The sequence below is a fragment of the Acipenser ruthenus genome, chromosome 5, assembly GCF_902713425.1.
Source record: "Acipenser ruthenus chromosome 5, fAciRut3.2 maternal haplotype, whole genome shotgun sequence".
Classification (NCBI taxonomy): Eukaryota; Metazoa; Chordata; class Actinopteri; order Acipenseriformes; family Acipenseridae; genus Acipenser; species Acipenser ruthenus.
In genome coordinates, this window is record NC_081193.1 from 22,114,807 (window position 1) to 22,137,739 (window position 22,933).

At 38.5% G+C, this 22,933-nt stretch overlaps 1 protein-coding gene across 1 annotated transcript in view; it reads right to left on the minus strand.

The window, feature by feature from the left end:
- LOC117403391 (ryanodine receptor 2) overlaps window positions 1–22,933 on the minus strand; it is a 276,853-nt gene that overhangs the window by 109,708 nt on the left and 144,212 nt on the right. The window contains exons 16-22 of the mRNA XM_059023822.1: window positions 18,955–19,073; window positions 17,275–17,408; window positions 15,059–15,300; window positions 13,710–13,902; window positions 5,570–5,786; window positions 3,883–3,987; window positions 418–521 (exon numbers count right to left, since the gene is read on the minus strand). Of these exons, the coding sequence (XP_058879805.1) occupies window positions 418–521; window positions 3,883–3,987; window positions 5,570–5,786; window positions 13,710–13,902; window positions 15,059–15,300; window positions 17,275–17,408; window positions 18,955–19,073 (1,114 nt within the window). The remainder of the gene's footprint in view (window positions 1–417; window positions 522–3,882; window positions 3,988–5,569; window positions 5,787–13,709; window positions 13,903–15,058; window positions 15,301–17,274; window positions 17,409–18,954; window positions 19,074–22,933) is intronic.

Consider the following 22,933-nt stretch of genomic DNA (forward strand, 5'->3'; position numbering starts at 1 on the left):
TGCTTATTATCGTTTGAAACACGGTTATTAAAAATCACAAATCATGGTCTTGGTTGTCTGTTAGCACTGTTTTACAAACATAAATGTTGACCATGTCTTGGTTCTTCACATATATGTTTTCCATGTATAACCCTGAGAAAAAAAAGTGTCACGTGACCTGACTATTGGAGGTAAATTGAGCTCCCAGAGGAAGTGCTTTCATACCAGAAAGCTTTAACTTCTATAATACACAGAAATATAAAACACAGGCAAAGAACCAAAATATCGAGCAGAAAAAGAAGAGCCAGTAATAATACTGTTAGTCCTGTCAAAATGTGTGAAAACTGATTAGCACTGCCACATGCCCCTCTACTGTAAATAAGAACTTCCAATCTAAAAAAGGAGTTTACAAAGGAATAAGAAGATCTGGAAACTCACTTGAGCGTCTCGAGAGACATCTGTAAGTTGTAATTCCGCTCTTGCTCCGGCAGCTTGCAGAACTCCACCAGACATGGGTGTTGTCTTTTGTTGTCATCTCTGACCTACAGACAGACAGTGAGAATGAATTACAGGTTTTAATACTACTATACAAACATACTGTATCAGTCTTAGTCCATCTGTGCTTTAATCCCATTGATTATGTGATGTTATGTTAATTAGCAGAAAGGCATGAACGTGCGGCTATGTAATACAGTTCCTAAAGTGTATAATAGTTTTTCAGAAATTCTGTATTCCTGAAGTGTACGTGCAAATAGTGAATTGTTATTGAGCTGGCTTGTTTTCAAAATTCTCCCCTTATCGAATTGCAGCTTTATCTGCTGACAGTGCCAATACAATGTAAGCACAATTATATGTTTGATTTGCAAAGTCTAAGTACCAAAACAATCATATTTTAAATATCTAAAAAAGTGTCTTGTCTTCAGTATCTAGGCACCTAGATACATAGGTAAAATGATTCACATTACTGGTCATTTTGTAATTAAGAAAAGAAAGAAAAAAAACAAGTGCAAACCATAAAATGTAGCCTACATTTAGACAGTATGCTACTTTCTATATGCATTATTAAGTTATTCATATAAAACATTGTTTTAATGTAATACTTCCTATAATACTTCAGTCCTTAAGCTCCCAAGCTCTGACATAAATTTCCTAAAGTAAATGGGGGATTCAGAATCCCACACCATTTTAAGGCTATGAATATGTATAAATGTAACATGTTGTCCTTCCCTGATGATGATAAAAAAAAGAGATGTTATGTGCAGTAGAGTCCTGTGAAACACAGGAAAGTAATTTCGGCTCATTCTACATTTAAATCCACTGCTCAGCATCAGTGATGTGTCTTCATCTTTCCAGTCCCAAGTGTTTAATTTCTAATTTCTAATGTGGCTGCAGTAGCCACAGATTAGTTACCTCTCTTAGGAATAAATCTTCCTCTGGGATTGTCAGGCCAGTTCCCGCATGGGGGAGTAAAACCAGCACCGAGCTTCGATTACATATTGGTGAATCGATGCATCAAATTAGAACCCAGTTTGAAGTCTCCTGTTGCTAGCATTTAAACCATGAGCGTGTGAGTGCGCTTCTTTTAGTACTAGTACGGTAGATTAACGCGTTGCTAGGATACACACTTTAGGACAAGCCAAATCAGAAGCAGGCCTATTGTATTCACGTTTTCTTGATTTAAAAATTAAGGCAATATGTTTTTTTCTTTTTTTTAAAAAAATCTATTAAATCTACCGATTTACCTTCTTTTGTTTCAAAACATGTTGTGTTTGGATTATATGGCAATATTATATAACAAGAAGCTGAATTTAGTACAGTAGTTAAAATAATCAGGATTTGTAAGATTAATTCAAATGTTTTGCTTTGCTTTTGGACATAAAATGTTAACAGTAATGAACAACCATAGTTCAGATAGAAATTACTTCTGTTAAAATAAAGTATTTTTATTATTATTATTACAATGTTAAAGGGACATCTGATGCGGGCGCACGCATATTCTTTTCAGTTGTTAAAAACTCAAATCCTTTGTATTTATTTTTTTATAAATCAGAAGTGCTCTAATTTCAATACAAGTGGTGCCTTTTTGTTTAACTATTGTGCACAATGGTGTTTTTAGTTATTGGTCTGTTAAAAAAAACGTAATTATTTTGAAAAATAAAACGTCAATGCATCTGATAAATGTCTATACGATAATCGAATACGAAATTACGGTGCCGATTGCACCACTACGTAATTCAGTACTATCTCAGGATCATCCCCAGCTGCGTACTCAAAATCTGAGTCATTGGTTCCAGCTAATTATATTTTAAGAGTCTTATTTTTCATTACAAGATCAAATTTTTTTATTTATTTTTTTTAAAGAAACCTAACATCTTAATAATTAGTGTTTTTTAATTACATTTTTTTAACTTAAGAAAATTATGTACGGAAATGTAATTACGCATGAAAATAAATACTAAAGCTGAATTGCATAAGAATATTTTCCCATTTTCTTAAACCAAATTCTCATGTATAATTTAATTTTCCTAAAACACCGCCAAAATGAACAAAGCTGCATTAGAGGATATTATTATTATTATTATTTGTTTATTTAGCAGACGCCTTTATCCAAGGCGACTTACAGAGACTAGGGCGTGTGAACTATGCATCAGCTGCAGAGTCACTTACAATTACGTCTCACCCGAAAGACAGAGCACAAGGAGGTTAAGTGACTTGCTCAGGGTCACACAATGAGTCAGTGGCTGAGGTGGGATTTGAACCGGGGACCTCCTGGTTACAAGCCCTTTTTTTCTATTAAACACAACTTTTACTGGTACTCATTATTTAATTCACACACAAAACAAATGCACTCGTTTATGGGACCAAAGGTGTACTGTAGACTGTAAAAGGTGTAAATCGATTCAGAATCAGTCGAAACATTTGCAACAAAACCAGTTTCATCCTTATTCAACTTATTTAACTTAACATAGGCCTATTGTATAAATAATAATAATAATAATAATAATAATAATAATAATAATAATAATAAATAATAATTCCAGTACGACTTTCCAGAGTCTGTACTTGCAGCCACTTCCACAGATTTTTTTTTAATTTGCTGCTGTACCTACCGGACGTCTCTCAGGGAAGGCAGCATTAAATCTGTTTACAAGTGTATTCCGCTGCAGAATTGCTGTGGAATCCTTTCGGCCATCCTCCAGTTTTACACACAACTGCTGGCCGTGATTGCCTTCGTATGGATGTACTGAGAAATTAAGCTTTTATAGGCTATACCTGAAATATGTACTGGTAATTAGCATTTCTGATTCGATTTACACCTTTTACAGTCTACAATGCACCTTTGGTCCTATAAACGGATTAATTTGTTTTGTGTGAATTAAATAACAAGTAGGCCTACTAACAAAAGGTTGTTTTTTTTTATCCTCTAACACAGCTTCATTCATTTTGGTCGTGTTTTGAGTAAATTAGATTATACATGTGAATTTGGTTTCCGAAAATGGGAAAATATTCTTATGCAATTCAGCCTTAGTATTTACTTTCATGCTTAAATACATTTCCGTACATCATTTTCTTACGTTAAAAAAAATAAAAAAAACAATAATTAAGATGTTAGGTTTCTTTAAAAAAAAGATTTAGATCTTGTAATGAAAAATAACACTCCTAAAATTCAATTAGATGGAACCAATCACTCAAATTTTGAGCCCAATGTACACAATTGCAAAAAACAGTAACAATAATTAACCAGTTATTTTTAAGATGAAATAACAGCAAATTCACAAATATATGATCAGTTTGATGGCATTAGAATTCAGTTTTCACACCAGTTATATATTATGAAATGATAATCATGACTATTTGACATACAGCATTCTGACCCCTCCCCACCCCCTCTCTACTACTTACTGATCCATAGGTCCAACCAAGCTCAATCTTGTTCATTACCCAGAGTTCATGGATGTTCTCTGCCAGTTTTTCACGAATTCGATCCAATTGAGGTGGCAAAACAATCTGCACTCCAGGGGATTAAACAAACAAATAGGAGATATTGCACAATAATACAGTATCCAATTTGCACATACATATAAAGTAGCAGGTAGAGCATAAAATGCTACTGTTTGTGGAATCCCATCGAACAAAGGGTTTGATTTGGTTTGATATAGGTATGACAAATCACTAGATTTAATATCTGGCAAGTATACTACCATTCAACCTGTATTGGGACAGTGCACGTCAAAGAGGGTAACATCTGTTCATCAAAGACTGCTAACGCTTATCTCCTTTGGGTAGACACACCAGTATATCCCACACTAGAAGACTGTATTTTATTTGAAAAGAGGCCACAAATATAAAACAGAAAGTACATTAATAAAAAAAAAGGATTTTTGCATTAACTGTAAGTAGTGTTGAGTGCCTTTTCTCATGTACAGTGTGTATTTTGTTGATATTTTTTTACAGCCTGAAAAATTGCCAGTTCCAACCTAACCTTATTTTTAGTAAGTGGCATTTGAGACCTACAGTATCATTCCAGGTTGATTTATGTGCAAATAGGCACACAAACACGAGCTTACTTTTGAGGGGTGAGTTTATTCGTGAAACAAACACAGGAAAACCAAAGAACGAATATGTATGTTACTATCACAACTCAACTGTTTACTGGTAGCCTTTCCGTCTCAACCACTCGTCTCAAACATCACTCATCGGAGCTGGCAGTTTCAGAACAGATACAATTGAAGCACAGTACTCAAGATATACAAAAATAACAACAAAACTCTTTATTGAGAAATGGTACGCAGATACACAGCAAACATCATAAATGTGTCAGAGGACAGTAAAAAAAAAAAAAAAAAAAATTTAAAGCTATTTGCTCCTTAATTGTTGCAAAGTGTTGACATTAACCTGAATTGCTTTGTTTTTAACATTTCTCGACTCAATGTGTTGCTTATTGCTTGGTCTAATACGTATTGCTCTGTCTCAATTGATTCATGAACACTTTGTGCAAATTGTTTTATTGGCAAAAGTGAATGGTGGCAAATTGTGTTATTAATAAAGTGAATGGATATATTCAAAGCATATTCTATCTGGTTGTGCTACATTAGAGCCAGTATTGCAAATGTTTTTCAAACTCATACAAGAAGAATAACCTTGAAATGTGTAGGTTACATAGTCTCTCTCTCTTTCTTCTCTCTCTTTTAAACTAATATGCTCATTGAGTATGGAAAGTACAGGATTATGAGGTCTCTTCTTAAAGATGTATATCTTATTAATAAGAACTGATAAGGGTTGCACTCTCTTCACTCTCCAGACTGGCATCATTCATAACACAATACAAGTTTTGACTAGGTGTGCATGCTTCAGATTTACCAATTACTACTAACTGAAATAAATTCAGTGACTGATCTCTCTCCGTTTAGGCAGTTTAATCATATTCTGCATTGCTTCTGAATAGAGAGCACAGTTTCAGAAATGCAGAATGTAATTATACAGTTTTTCACTGATCCCTGTATTGTGCTTCTTTTTGAAGTTGGCAAAGTTATGCAATGATACAGTTTAGTTTACTGCAGCTAGTGTGCATGTTTCCAGGGATTTGTACCTGACTTGTGTCCACAGGCGTGGGTGTGAAGGCAGCTAGTGTGAGGGTGACGGTCGGCCCCAGCAGGTCCCGGGTGCCGTTGTGGTCTTGTTTGTATACCCTGCTGGGTTCCACTCTCATCTTCTCTCTGGGCAGCAGGGCTTCGAAGCAGGGAGCGTAACCAGGAGGAGGCAGGAACTTGAATTCCCCGTGGCGACCTCCCAGCAGGAAGCGTACTCTGTGGGGAAAAGGCAGATATATAATGGAGCTGACACACACCAGCACAGAGCCTCAAAACAGATCACAGCATGCAGCTCTCATCTTAAATGCATGGTTTCCTTCACACACCCTGCTGTTTTTCCTTCAGGACTAAATTAAATCACAACAGACAGGAATGCCATTTTCTTAACCAATTGTCTTCACATACAGAACATACAGTAAGTTGCTCCGTTGCTTCTTTCAGAATTACCAAGGAAAAGGCAAGCTGGTTGAGGTGGACTCTGAGGAATTAATTCCTGTCTTTCTGATGGATCTGCTGAGCAATCAACAAAATATCCAAAAAGTAGATGTGAAACAGATTACCTTTTTTGTCTTAAAGTATGCGGGAAACAAATGTTCTAAATGCTCTTTTTTGTTCCTCATCAAGCCAGTAGAATGCAATGGACTTTTTCATAATATTAGAGCGTGTGGTATTCAATGCTGGGATTATTAATGGTTGACTGAAACCTGAAGCTGAGTAAAAGGGGTAGACACGATTTCTTAGTATTACTGTTTTGCTTTTATCCAGAAATTATTTTGAGATCAGAAATACTTGTGGCATTCAAGATGTGGAGCTCAGCTTTGCATTGCATTGAACATGTTGTCTAAAGTACATTTTCTCCTCTGCTGCATGTCAAAAATACAATATGAAAAAACAGCACATTGCTTATAGCAGCAGAAATTACTATCTCCCCATCACACTTGCACAGACTGTACACTTTACAGTAATTAAATTTACACTGGCAATCTGAACTTTTCAGAGCTTACTTATTAGCCTCACCAAACACACTAACATGCTATACTGTAATGGGGTAATGTGGCATGGCTGAGGCCTGCCCCTGTAAATAGTGGACTTTTGGTTGGGTTTCTAAATAAAAGTTAGTTTTGCTTGATTGTAAATAAAATGTGTTACATTTTGTAAAAGCAAAGTGTGTGCTGGATGGCAGGGCTGGGAGGTTAGACCTCCCTGCCAACTGATTGAAACCCAATGTGCAGCAAGGGGCCAGGTGTCAATTGAAGAATTGATTATCAATTAACCCTGGTCACTTGCCTTTAAAAATAGGCTGAAAAGCCAGTTTCTTTGTGCTTTGTTTGTTCCTATTCCAGTGTACCAGGGTACCAGGGTGAAGATTCATGCCTGTGTGGATAGCCAGGGAGAGTGAACCGGATGGACCAACCACGATTATCACTGTGTGTTTAACCAGGATAATTGCTTCAACTGTAGTACATGGATTCATTTAAGGGATTTTAATCCCACAACAGTTTATTTAGTTTACGTTAGGAAGAAGATTCCTGGTACGGGACCTCCCTATGTAGTGGGAGTAGCGCACGGCCCAAGCTTGGCCACCTTTTATTTCTTAGCTGTTTCTGAACTGTGTTTTGTTTTGACTTTTGATGTACATGTTTATATATGTCATTGCACATTAGGGCTACTATTGCTAGTACCGTAGAGGCAGCCACCCACACTGCAACTGCCTGTGTGTAAAACCTGGATGCCTGAGCAGCGTTTCGACTTCAAACCCTCTGTAACAGGACACCCCTGGTACAGGTAACTAAAGAGATGTTTTAAATACTATGCTGGCTAAAGTGCTGACACTGTGGGGTTTAATTACTGCTTTGTAATCGACAGTGGCAGACCTGTTTTATTTACTTGGTACGTGAAAGAAGCATCAGAACTATTTATCTATCTATCTGTGTGTATGTATATACTGTAAAACAATTGGGAATGGATCTCCAGAACGTTTAATGTCAATACCGCTAAACAAAAGGGAGCTATTGTTAAATTCTGATGTAAAACTTGGTTTACATTGACCTAATACATTCTTTAGCTTTCATTTAACATTACAACTTCCGTTGAATACTCATCCAGTGATGGACTCTGTCCACACAGCTCTCCACCAGCTCGCCTACTTCATTTAAATCTGATAAGGGTGATGATTAAGTTATACTAATAATAATGTACTTACATATGAACAAACACATGCTCTCTTACTAAATAATAAACTTTAAAAAAAAATATACATTTAACACTTATTGGTGTGATTAATGAGTGTGATGAAGACGGGCTAAATTTTATGGTCAGTTATTGAGAATTATACAACAATGGAACTGACTGACACACTTATTTCTATAGGGAGTCCAAGTTGGTATATCCTACAACATCATAAAGACTTTACTTTTCATACTTCAGCTCAGACGAAATGTCAGCCACTGAATGAAATGTTAGGTTATTATCATAATCCTGGTTCCCTGAAATAGAAATATTAACCATTAAAATTGGGTGATATCTCTTTAAGAGCACCCGAACCTGACAACTATACCAAGGCTGCTCGTCAGAGCCTGTGATGCTGCTGAGGGCCCGCCCCCGAGCCCATAAGAAGCCGAGTCACAGGACAAAAGATGCCTTTTTTTTGTATATGTCATTGCGACTAAGCCGCAGCGACCTTGAATGTAATGGTTAATATTTCTATTTCAGGGAACCAGGGTTATGATAATAACCTAACGTTCCATTTCAAATGGGAAATATTAACCATTACAAATGGGTCAGAATATCATCACTTTCGCAGAGGACAGACGTAGGACTCAAAGAGCCCAGAGGTAAATAATTACCCCAACATGATGTGCAGTATGGCAGTAACTCACCTCATGACTGTGCTGTAGTGGTGGACTGGGAGGCCGTCCTCAACACTCTCACGTCAAAAACAGGGTTTTGCGGGTCCACAACGTTTAGCCGGTAGAACCTGGTGAAGGTGTGGGGGAGGCCCACTCCGCCGCGTTGCAAATGTCTCTGACAGATGCACCCTGGAGCAAGGCCCATGAAGTCACCTTGCCCCTGGTGGAATGGCCAGTGATCTTCTCTGGAGGATGCAGGTTGGCTGTGTCGTGACCACTTAGATAGCCGTTGTTTTGAAACTGCCTGCCCCGTAGCAGACAAAAAATGTTCTGCTCTCCGCCGTTCCGGCTAGCTGCTCAGGAGCTGTATCAGTGAAGAGAACCAGATTAATTTGGGCCAGAATGGGGCTTTAGAAGGACCCGGGCCCTGTTTAGTCTGGTCTTCTCTAGACACAGCGGGAGCAGTGCAAACAGTGAGAACCTGTACAGAAGATGGTCCGGCCACTGGTGGGCTAGAACATCTATGCCCAGGGAGTCCTCGTGCTTCATGGAGAAGTACTGAGGGCAGTGGGCTGTTTCCTGGGAGGCGAAAAGGTCTATCTTCACCTCCCTGAATTTCTTCCAGATGAGAGCCACTATCTTTGAGTAAAGTCTCCACTCTGAAGCGCTCGGAAACCCCTCTGGAGAGTAGGTGAACTGCCTTGATAGAGAGGATGTGTTCATGTGCCTATAGCAGAAGCCTGTGGGCCACACGGTGAAGACTGGCTGACCATAGACCTCGTTGTTGGTTTATGTAGGCCACCACTGAATGGGTAACTACAACAGCGTCCTTGTGGCATACCAGGCAAACCTGGTCAGGTCCTTTACCGACCTAGGTCCCTCCATCCAACAACTGGATGAGCTCCGCTAAATATCCACAACTCTCCTACTGCATTCCAAGCTCAGTGGGCAGGCAGTAGGCAGAAAGCAGGCGGCACTGGTAGCTGCACGCTGGCAGTTGTGGCTCTCTCAGGCCTGTGTGTCTGATGGAGATAAGACTGCGCTACTAGACGCTCCAGTCACCCCCGGGCACACCTTTGGTCCTGCAGTGGATGACATGCTACAGCGCTCCCATCGTGCAAGAGAGTCCACCAAGGAGTTGGTGCGTCTTCTCCCCAAGCGCCCACCTCCAGTGTGCAAGCAAGGACAGCAGCATTGGCAATCTGGGCACCAATGGCGCCTCAGATTCCAGGCTCCACCTGGAACATTGGGATACATGCACCAAGGACACCTGGGTGCTCAACACTGGCAAACAATGCCCTCTCTGAACCGTCACTGTCTGCAGTCACCCAGGCTGACACAACTAGGTGTGCCGCTGTGCAGTGTCACCAGGAGAGAGGTGATCACAACGCACACATCCAACTCAGGTTGGGGCGGCATTTGTCAGGGCAGGGAGTATGGCAACCCCCTTGTAAGGGACAACAAATCAATATTTTGGAGCTGCAGGCAGTTTTTCTGTTCCTGCAGAATTTTTGGTAGATAAAAGGGAGACATGTGTTGATCCAGACAGGACTCAAAGAGCCCAGAGGTAAATAATTACTCCAACATGATGTGCAGTATGTCAGTAACTCACCTCATGACTGTGCTGTAGTGGTGGACTGGGAGGCCGTCCTCAACACTCTCACGTCAAAAACAGGGTTTTGCGGGTCCACAACGTTTAGCCGGTAGAACCTGGTGAAGGTGTGGGGGGAGGCCCACTCCGCCGCGTTGCAAATGTCTCTGACAGATGCACCCTGGAGCAAGGCCCATGAAGTCGCCTGGCCCCTGGTGGAATGGCCAGTGATCTTCTCTGGAGGATGCAGGTTGGCTGTGTCGTGACCACTTAGATAGCCGTTGTTTTGAAACTGCCTGCCCCGTAGCAGACAAAAAATGTTCTGCTCTCCGCCAACTCTGCGTCCTGTCAACAAAATACGCTAAAGCTCAAACTGGGCAAAGCATATGGAGCTTTCGCTCTTTGTCGGAAGGAAAAGGAAGGGGATGGAAATCCTCCAGTTCCACTAACTGGTTGACATGGAACGCTGAAATGGTTTTCGGCAGAAAGGCAGGGTTGGTACAAAGGGAAATCTTCATCCTACCCTCAGAAAAAATTAAGCAAGCCTTTGATATGGAAAAAGCTTGCAATTCACTCACCGCTTAGCGTCATGAGGTGAGTTACTGCCATACTGCACATCATGTTGGGGTAATTATTTACCTCTGGGCTCTTTGAGTCCTGTCTGTATCAACACATGTCTCCCTTTTATCTACCAAAAATTCTGCAGGAACAGAAAAACTGCCTGCAGCTCCAAAATATTGATTTGTTGTCCCTTACAAGGGGGTTGCCATACTCCCTGCCCTGACAAATGCCGCCCCAACCTGAGTTGGATGTGTGCGTTGTGATCACCTCTCTCCTGGTGACACTGCACAGCGGCACACCTAGTTGTGTCAGCCTGGGTGACTGCAGACAGTGACGGTTCAGAGAGGGCATTGTTTGCCAGTGTTGAGCACCCAGGTGTCCTTGGTGCATGTATCCCAATGTTCCAGGTGGAGCCTGGAATCTGAGGCGCCATTGGTGCCCAGATTGCCAATGCTGCTGTCCTTGCTTGCACACTGGAGGTGGGCGCTTGGGGAGAAGACGCACCAACTCCTTGGTGGACTCTCTTGCACGATGGGAGCGCTGTAGCATGTCATCCACTGCAGGACCAAAGGTGTGCCCGGGGGTGACTGGAGCGTCTAGTAGTGCAGTCTTATCTCCATCAGACACACAGGCCTGAGAGAGCCACAACTGCCAGCGTGCAGCTACCAGTGCCGCCTGCTTTCTGCCTACTGCCTGCCCACTGAGCTTGGAATGCAGTAGGAGAGTTGTGGATATTTAGCGGAGCTCATCCAGTTGTTGGATGGAGGGACCTAGGTCGGTAAAGGACCTGACCAGGTTTGCCTGGTATGCCACAAGGACGCTGTTGTAGTTACCCATTCATGCTGTAGTTACCCATTCATGAGGCTGTGTGGTCCAGTGGTTAAAGAAACGGGCTTGTAACCAGGAGGTCCCGGTTCAAATCCCACCTCAGCCACTGACTCATTGTGTGACCCTGAGCAAGTCACTTAACCTCCTTGTGCTCCGTCTTTTGGGTGAGACGTAGTTGTAAGTGACTCTGCAGCTGATGCATAGTTCACACACCCTAGTCTCTGTAAGTCGCCTTGGATAAAGGCGTCTGCTAAATAAACAAATAATAATAATAATAATGCTGAAAAGGCACTAGCAGCATATGCCTTCATTAGAATCACCTCAGTGACCCGGCATTGCTTGCTTAGGCACACAGCGTCCTTGGACAGCAGGGACAGGTTGGCAATCTGTACCAACGCTGCAATAGAGGCCTCCACTAGTGGAAAGTGGTTCAACACCAGTTTGTCCACATCAAAAACCTTATAAAGCACATCCGCTACACATGGGACGGCTGCGGATGTCGCTGGGTGGTCCCAGGAGGACTGCAGCTCAAACAGGAAGTCTGGATGAGCTGAGGGAGCCATATGAGGAGCGGAAGGCTTTGAATATATCGAAATATTATCGAGAAAGAGAAAGTATATTTCACTTATCTGATAGTTGAGAGTACTGGCTCAGGAATTTCTTGAAGAAAAAAAATGGTGTCTTTTGTCCTGTGACTCGGCTTCTTATGGGCTCAGGGGCGGGCCCTCCGCAGCATCACAGGCTCTGACGAGCAGCATTGGTACAGTTGTCAGGTTCGGATGCTCTTAAAGAGACATCAGCCATTTGTAATGGTTAATATTTCCCATTTGAAAGGGAAATGATATTACCTGTACTTTAAAAGGTCCAGTCTATCATTTCAATGAAATTGGTACAGAACAGCTAAATAATTACGTTTCTAAGGAAGAAGAAGAAGAAGAATGGCTTGTACCTGATCGTATCAGGATACTGTACCAGAAGTTTGATTTAATATACATCTACGCTTGTTGGAAAAAATAACCTTGTTTTTCTTTAGAATATACTCGAAAATCCATCTCCCTTACAAGTATAAACAGCTGTCAACAAGGTCTTGGCCTCTTATCTACTTGTGTACATTTTAATAAGACAGACGGCATTTTAATCAATTATATCTAAATTCTGTAATTGTCTAATCTTGTATTAGTTTAAAAGCCCTATTTAAAGGCCAACTTGAATGACTATTACTCTTAAGCTAAATGTGATTCCAGGAGATTAAAAAACGTACTGAATGTCAATGTCTATCAAAATATTATTACATTGATCAAAAAATTATAATAACTGTATTAATAAAAACAAATCTGTAAAATCCTGACTTAAATGACCCTGTGCATTCAAATTGAAAAGCAAAACAGATTCTTACATAACCTGACAAACGGGTTATCTTGAGGGTCCAGTACTGTAATTGGACCATTATGTACTAGAATCTGTTAGCATTGAACTGCAGATAATTCCACAACTGGTAGATTTGCAGCCATGTTCCTGTCATAAAAAGTAGAATTGTCCTTATGTGCAATTCCGTTTGTATTTTATGATTAAGGTTGTCCTGTTGAGGTACTACTGAGTCATTCTAGCTCAGAAGGACCAAGGAACCTTATTCGGTTCCTTATGTCAACAACTTTTTGTTGGAAAGCTGTTGAAACAAGCTTTGTAATGATACTGATTTGTCTTGGGCAGCATGGGAACTTTTTCCACCGTCAAACTCTTTTCCACCTAGCCCATTCCAGACAGGGAGGCCACACTTCGGTTGATCCCTGGAGCCAGCATCGCCGCCACTGTGTGTGCTGATGAACCGGGGAGGCCACAAATAGGCTGATCCCTGGAGCCAGCATTTCAGCCATCAACACCAGGCCAACAGGAAATCCAACTTCTGAAAAATAGGGCTCTCGAGCAACTTGTACTTTAAATCCGACCACTACCTAAGTTGCTCACAACTGTAGACAACTAGATATTTATCCTGTACCTGACAACATTATGAAACATGAAACAGACTTGTAATTACAATCTTAAACAGATAGAGTGTTGTCAATGTTCAAGCACTCAACCACAAATCTCAGCATTAAAAAATACTGTTTTGCAAACAATGCTTCTTTTCTACAAAAACTCTACAAAGTACTAATAAAATCACCTGTTCAATTCTGCTTTCTGTTTAACAGACATGTCCATGACTTCAACAACACGACACAATTATGGACAAACAACCATCGGAGTGAAATGGATGGACTTCATGGTAATAACTGTTGTGAGTTGTAGACCAGAATAAATAAAGTTACTAACTTTACTCCAGCAGAGAAGCTGGCAACAGGGAAAAAGAGGCCGTCTGAGTTGAAATTCTCGAACATGCCTTGAACAGGCTGCCCGTTGATCCGGAACGAGATACTCGGAGCGCTCAGGTCCAGGCAGCAGCTGACCACATCATCGACTCTTAGAAGGTGCTGATTGGGTGAGTTTACTGTCCGGGCAATGCAGCCTGGGAAATAAATTATATTTGACACCATAAGCAAAATAGTTACAAACTGTCTTTCTGAGGTGCAGACTTGGATGTTTTAGAATTATCTATAAACTAAGGTTCTACTTTTTGTTCCACCTTTAAATTACAGTGTTCAAAACATCTCCGATTTGGTGGATACCCTGTAAGTTTTGAACTTGACTGATGACTTTGCAAAGCCTGACCGTTATGCTTCTTTTTACCAAGTAAGACATTTTAGCTAGTATTACGTAACATAAAGTAATTTGTACATGACTTGGCGACGGTGAGAATCTCATTATGCAGATTCAGCACATTGTGGGGTCTGTTTTTGTTTTACCTGTGACATTTACACTTGATTGCCCGCAAACAGAAATGCACACAAAGGCAATAACAGACGAAGGCAACAACAAACCATAGCACAATATTAAATGCTGAAAAGGATTTACCATTTATCCTATTAGTACAAACAAAGCCTATTTTAATGCCATAGATTTCCTACACAAGCAAGCATGTCACTGCTTTAGTTTCCTGCGTAATCCCATATGTGTCTGGTTAATTAAAATCAAATAAATGTATTACATTTACGGTGAAGAGAAAGGCAGTAATTCTCTAATACCTATTGCAAGAAGCAAACAAAACATACTGAAGACCACATCAATGGCAATTCTGAGAAAATATATATATTTTTTTTAATATTAAGCTGTAAAAGAGAAAATTAGAAGTGATGTATTTAGTAAAAGGGTCCCACAGATTTATACAGAGATGGGCAAGCATCTTCACACTCTTTTCAAATTGCAAAACAAGCAATATCAATCTAGAATTATTGTATAGGGTAGTGACACTGGATAACACATAAACAATATCTGTACATGTTTTAATAATATAAATGTGCATTATTACTCTGTAAGCAACCAATAATAATGTAGGGAAATTCCATTTAACTATATTTGTAAAGTATTTGCATGCTGATAAATTAATAAGCACACAACTGCAATGCACTTGCCTGCTACTCTCAGTTGGACAGTGTAAGCTTGGATAAAGGCCACATACAAAAATATTTAAAGGAAAAGGAATTGTGTCCCAGACTGACAGCAACTGTATCAGGAATTTTGAAAACTCAGGATTAGTTAAAATACATAAATAAATAAAGTCTTACCTGACCATAGGTGCAGACCGTCAAACCCATAGGAGTAAAGATCGTCTCCAACGCCGTTGCCGCCCCAGCCTTCCCCGCCCCCTGGATATGGAGAATACCCATCTGTGGAGGCCCAGCCAATTCGCAGGTGAGTGGCCTCTGCTGTTACGAAGGTTTCCACGTGATCCACTATTAGTTCGTAGTACCACTTCCTGTACTGGGCAGAGCCTTCACTGATTCCCAGGAAGATATTCGGCCGCATGCTACATAAATTAAAAACCATGAAAAAGCAGTCAATAATAATAATAATAATGATAATAATAATAATAATAATAATAATAATAATAACATTTCAGATCCACTCGTGTTGAAGCCAATGTTTTAGTTTTAGGTTCCACTAAATTAGACTCAACATAAGTTCATAAATTACAGCCTCAGAAATGCTCGCAATAAATATGTCACAAACATGGGAGTTCAAAATATGATAACTTTTATTTTACTAGCTGATTGACTAATGTATGCATGTCTAATGGAAAATAAAGGAAACAGCTGTTATTATCAAGGGCATTTAATTTGCATATGATCAAGCAAACCTAAAAAATAATAAACAGCATCAAGCATTGGAACTCAATTGCTCGGAATACCCTGACAAGCACATCAAAAATCCCTTTTCACAAATATCGGTTCTGATTTTTGAATGGTTGTATTGAGCTTCAAAAGTAATCGTTGTTGGGAAATACATGACCTGAAAACAAGCACTGTACAAAATGTGCTTTGCCAATGCAATCACCTCAAAACAGCTGCTGTAAACACTGCTGCCAGTGCAATCAACTGTGAAGCTGACTAAATCAACAATGAATGCATTGTGGTAAAATCATTATTAAAATATGGTTGCATCTGCAGCTTCCTTTCTTGGTATTGACTTGTTGTTTGTCTAGATTTCTCCCTGAATTTTAGAATCAGGAAGAAGTACTTGCAACGGTAGCATTATCTTGGAAAATGAGGTACAAAACTCCATAAAGGAAAAATCTACGAAGATTCAATTAACAAGTTATGCTACTTGTCATTCCCTTATTAAAGTTTACCACAGTATATAAGCTTGCTTTATGATTCTACTATGGTATACTTTTAAAAGCGACAATACACTTAATTATCAAAATGGTTTTACTCAGAAAAAGTTTAATTGGTCTCTTATTCTATTACTTTCAACAAAGACAGTGATGGGAACTGGGGATTTTTTCCCACTTAACCATTTTAAATGTTATCTATCACAGAAAACAAGATTTAGATTAACTTATTACAGCTTGAATTTAAACTGGTTTTAGAGTACCATTAACCCTCATTCTGTTACTAAGAGGGGTCGATTTAATGGACTGAGTGTTTGCCCTTGTTCTTTGGCACTACTCAATTAAACTTCCAGACACAGAAGGTTGTTTGTGCTATAACCTAAACCCTAACTGTAAATACCAAGAACTTGATTGAATGTGACACAGAACAGGGAAGTAACACAGATCATATAGTGGTGCTGTAATTTTTTTTTTTTTTTATTGAATCCACCTGCTAACATTTCATGCAATACCAACCACAACACACAGATTTGTTTTATTTGTTTTGTATGGGATGCTACACCGTAACACTGTGCAATGGGTGTATTATTATTATTATTATTATTATTATTATTATTATTATTATTATTAATATGAAAACTGGAGAGTGCTATATTTAGATGCCAATGTATTTGTCAAACATGTCTTAAAACATCAGGATTTGTTTGAATCAGTTTTTTATACCATGCTCTATAAAAACCCCACCTGTATAAATGGGTAATTGTATGTAAAAATAATGTGATATCTTGTAACGGTTGTAAGTCGCCCTGGATAAGGGCGTCTGCTAAGAAATAAGTAATAATAATAATAATAATATTATTAGACAGGTAAGCCAAATTAAACAGGAGGTTTTCCTGTTTGTTCTTGTTTTTTTTAGAATATGAAGTTTAGTCCAAACAAGGCCACAGTATTCCTTATAAAAGTTTATCATAGTAAATTTACATGGTAATTTTGCAGCTTTTCCTATTTTATACTATGCATTTACAATAGTTTACCCTGGTTTGCTATGGGTTTAATATGCTTTACCATACAACATCTCTGGGCTTTCCATGCTTATTTATGCTTTCCCATGCTTTATTATACTTTTATTAGGGATTCCCATGCTGGAAGAGGTCAAGGGAATTGAATTACCTGCTGACATGGTTGACAAGACGTGTCTGCAACAACAGATCCCTTCCTGGCAGTAAGTTGTCACAGATGAGATGCTGGTTGGAACGCACAGCTACACCATGGCATACACACAGGGAACATAATACATCCAAAACCTAGGACAAACATCAAATAAGATAAGATTGAGCACTAACTTGCTGTCAATTCTAACTGCGTTGATAACTTTGATAAAGTATCAATACTGTTAATAAAGCTAATGAAACTAAACAGTGCCCAAACAAAAAAGCCCTGCTGGCAAACATATATATATATATTTTCTGATAAACATGCAAAAATAACAGGTGTTATGCTAAATGCAAATTAGTTTGGATAACAGTCAGTGGTTAAGGTCAGGAGTTCTACCCAGGAGGCTTGTGTGGAACCAGTGACCTTAACCTCTGTATAAAAGGCTGTGTTTTTGTCAAGCTCATGCCCCCACTACCTCAGCAGGGGTTTGCAGTATCTGTACCAGCAGAGTGTCACACAACGTTGACTGCTCCACTTGCTCCAAAAGTCAATCCATGGAAATCATGCCACAGCTCCAGCCAGAAAAACAAATTGCATACAAGATGTGTGATAACTAGTGTTACAGCACTTCTGTTGTCCATGATACTGCCCAAATGTCCGTTAAAGCTTTAATCTTTTATTCCTCTGTCTTGCACCTGGAAACACACAGCAGCTAATTATTGTCCTCCATCTTGTAATACTAGTGAGAGCTTCATACCAAGTTCAAGATGAGAAATGTATCTAAACACAGAAGTGAAATATGTTCTATTAATGTTATCTCAATATTAATTTCCCCTTCAGATTTGAAGTCTATAACATCACATATTTGGGAGTACCAAGGACTCCTATTTTACATCAATTTAATTAATTCTGTTTAGTCCTCTACTGGTGCATATTAGATGGGACTTTCCACACCAGGTTTTTTGGGAATGTTTGGATGAGGGAAGTAGGCCGTGAGCACGTGGGGGCCGCAATGACCAGAATCATGGCAACTGACATCACATTAAATGGAAAAGCCCTTTATTTATGCTCTTCTAGGTAGTAAGCCAGTGGAGTCACGGAGATCTGGCTAGAGGTGGGTGCCCTGCTACCTGTAATACGTAGCTCCCTGTGCATTGATCAGGTGGAAGCAGGTGTGTCTTGTCCAGTAGTTGAAAACTCTCACAAAGCGTATATAGGGCTAGTGGATCACATGACATGTGAACACATTAATTTGAAGACATGCAGACTAGCGTATTTTCTAATTTTACTTACAAATCATACCACTATCAGCAGCCAATTATTATTATTATAATTATTTATTTCTTAGCCGACGCCCTTATCCAGGGCGACTTACAATTGTTACAAGTTATCACATTATTTTTACATATAATTACCCATTTATACAGTTGGGTTTTTACTGGAGCAATCTAGGTAAAGTACCTTGCTCAAGGGTACAGCAGCAGTGTCCCATACCAGGGATTGAACCGACAACCTTCCGGTCAAGAGTCCAGAGCCCTAACCACTACTCCACACTGCTGCCAATGAGAGTGCTGTATTTTTATACGGCATTTATCGAAATGTATTGTAAACTTATTTATTTTTTTGTTTTTTTTAAGCTGTTACATTACCGTCCACTGTTCCATTTTGTACTTGTATGTGATAACTGATGCCTACCTTGTGATTTCTCCCATGTTTATCAAGAAGAGAAATTATAGATTTTATATGGCCTTCTTTGATAATATTGAGAGCTTCAGGACTTTCCACAAGTACACAGTGTAAAACTTCCAGAATCCCTGAAAAAAAAATAAAACTGTTTAACACACACACAACACACCCACTAATATGTTTTAATTAATGTGTCACACTAATACACAATGTGCCCTAGTCACAAAGCTTCAACTTCTTTTTTTTATTCAGTTATCATTAATAAAAAAAAATTAAAAAGCTTGATATTCATGAAACTCTTTTAGATCAACAACAATCTATAGCAGTTTCACAAACATAAAACCTTGATTTATTCATAAAAAAGTTTTTTTTAAATAAATGGAAAAAAGGGTAACATGAACCCTTAACTACTAGGATAAAATACACGTAGATCACATTGCTTAAATCCTGAAATCAACATGCCACAATACTAATAATTATTTTACCAACTTTTGAAAACACCCTATTACTATTGGTTTAATATTATACTACCAGCGCATTACCATTAAGGAACCATATTGATTGAGGATTCCAAGGTATAGCTATGGATTACTGGCACATTTCATTACATGCTATTGCAATGCCATTGGCAAGTCTAATATGTTTCTGTCCATACTATATGAACTTGTAACCACTGTGGTACTATTCAGTTAATGACTTACACCAATGTACTGTAACTTCCATGCTACAATACCTTTGTCCCTTGGCACAGACACATTAAATTGCCTCTGCAGTCCCAATGCAGAGGCCCTGAAGATCATTTGGAAAAGGTAATTGCTATAGTGGTATAGCCAGATTGTCAGACAGGGCCTGTTAATAAAATGAGCCCTTTGTCTGATATGCAAGCACAGGCGATAGAAATTCTCCGAGCAGGAGCAAAATACATAATAGATAAAAAGATGAACAGTAACACAGACACCTTTTGTTCTGCAGCCCAATTGCAACACCAATATTTGAAAATATGTTCACCAGCAAAGCATATCCCATTATTTCTCAGAGAACTCCATTTTGCCAGTATTTATTATTGTAACCAGATGTTGGATATAAATTCCCCTGGGTGCTTTTTGTTAACAATTGAACAATACTCCCTGCTTATATCAGGACATGTACTCCACGCTAAAGTTGAATAAATCAACCTGGCCCCATTTCAGCTGTGCCATGCTTAACTTTAACCTATCAGATTCATGCAGTACAAAGCACAAGTGGCATTTTCATGTTCCATTCATTAACTACTGTAATAGCTCCCACTGGAAAGCTCTTTACGGTTTCAATGTCACTAATAATGTAATCTGCAAACACCTTACTGTTCCAGGAAAGTGTAGTATAGTTTACTACACTGTAACTCTTTAATTAAATCTTTTTTTTTTCACATGATTAAGAAAGAACCCATGTTTGTGAGGAAACTTGTTTTATTTTTTAATTTTTATTTGTATTTACTTTTACAAAAAAAACTGTTTTTAGCTTGTATATCTATGATTTGCTTCTTATTTTCTGGTTGCTGGAATCATGACACAGTCATGCCACACCTGATAAACAGGAGACACTGTGATTGGAAGGGTGTCCCAGCAGCCTTTGCAAGCAACAAGCAATCACTGTGTCTCCTAAAAGGCACAAATAATAACTGTGAATTTGAAGAAATTTTTGTGATTAACACAGCATTTCAAGGCAGGATATTCAATTTACCTGCATAGATTTGAGATCTCTCAGATAATTATACTTTTACTTTAACATCTTAAGAACTGGTTTGGAACTAGTTGCAGAAAGAGGTTATCAAAAGAGTAAGATATCTATGTCAAAAACTAAAAACACATATTTATAAATTAGGCAAGGATTACTATTTTTACTTCCAGGGGATTACCATCAAAACAGTCAAAGTCGAAAGGAGTTGGACAGCACATAGCAAAGCTGCAGAGTTTCAGGTCATGACATTCTGTGACATGTAGCTGTTATGACTTCTCCAAAAAACAGCTTTAATTATGAAAAACCTTTAAAACAGTAAGAATACCATACATATTCAAAGTAGCCCATTTAAATGATTTCAATTTAGAGACAGACTTGCTCCTTACCCCTAGTTAATGTAAATGAATGTGAATTGCAGTAAATAGTCTAATAACAAATGCTTGCCCCATAATTATAATAAATTGAAGGTGTGCAAATATTAAGAAAGCTTTGCTGTTATTAGGGCTTGGGATTCAAACCTCAGTAATGTCCACCCATTTTATGTTAAGGATGTTGATGTTTTATTTGCTGTACTTTTTTGGTATTTGGAAAGTGAATTGCAATGACTATAAGTAAAAATATATATGTGAAACTGTAGTTAGAGACGGTTATTTTGGTCAGGTTACATTTATGTCAGTGTAGTCAGACCACTGTTAAAATGCAATTATACATCTAGGAGCCTTGAATGCATTCACGGAGAGGGCATCAACTACAACTAGAAGGAGTCGGGTGGTTTTTTCTAACTTTATTTTCAAATGGCTTCTTCAGTATTTGAATCTAATCTGCCAGTGCCTTCTGCCATCTAGTCCTGTTTCTACTGTGGTCAGAACTGCAGCACAAAAGCTGCACATGTTTTTTTCCAGTGCTTCAGAGACTGAGCCTGGGAATCTGTTTTGCAATCAAATTGCTGTTTCAGCCATACGCAGTATGAATGATTGGAGATTGTACATGTGAGCGGGAGTTTACTTTCTCGTTGTGGTTAAGATGTGGACGTTTACACCAGGTGATCAAAAACTGCTCTGAAAGAAGTCAGTACATTTTTTTCTTAAATACTTACTTACATTTATAATTAACTATTACAGAGACCATCAATATGACACAAACCAATGCTTGTTTTTATCATTAACGTTCGTGTAAAACTTGTGGTTAAAATTCACAGAATCAAACATAGGTTTACCAGACATCTCAAGAAAGCTGGGATTGGCCCAGTGTTCAGCCTTGACATTTTTTGTCCAGGTCAGAAAAAGTTAAACTGTTGAATTGTCACGGTTTTGCTACTGTATACTGTATTTTTTTTTTAAGTGCAAAACTAGAGCAGTGTGCTCAGCAAGTTAACAACAGAATAATTTATTACATTGTGTTACGCTCCATTCAGAAATAAAATAAACAATTTTATGAATCATTTGTTTAATACTTCTGAGTATGTGTTTATTAATAAATAATAATAATATTAATTCATGAGCATATGGAAAACTACAAAGCGGTTTGTAATTCAATATGTTAAGGTAACATTATTCCGCAGATTTCATTCGACTTTATGAAGCAAAATAAAGAGTTAATTCTATAGGGCAGGGGTTTTCAAGCAGGGGTACGCATACCCCTGGGGGGTATTTCTAAGGGTCATAGAGGGTACGCAGAATGACTCAGAAATGTATGGAAGGTCATTCATGTCAAAAACGTGTTATTTACTACACGTGTAAAATATTTAGTACACATACTAATTAGAAGATATAAAGATAAAGCAATGAATTATGATCTGCAATAAATACATCCAAATGTTTAATCTTACTTCATTTTAATAAATACAGTACGACAAGTCCAGTAGTTTCCAAATGAAGTTTCCATCGTTGATATTATACAATATTAATCAGAAAAAAATAACTACGACAACTAATTTGAGATAAAAGTCTAACAACAAGCATCCTTGAAAATAATTGCATTCCAATAACTGTTACCTTTGTAAGATTTCATACCAGTTTGTCTCAGTGATATTAATTTGCTTGAAATTTTTACCCGGTCTAAGTTTTTTGGTCTTTTTCATTGTACATCATGAGTTGGACCTGATATGATCAAGACAAAGATCAGTAATACAAGCAAGATAATTCATATATTAAATTAAGTCAGTGTTGATTAGTAGAATAGTATTTCCTGTAAGAATATAGCAGTCTATCAATGTTATTTGTTATGAAAGGTAAGCTTAAAGTACACATAATGCATCCAAAAATACAGG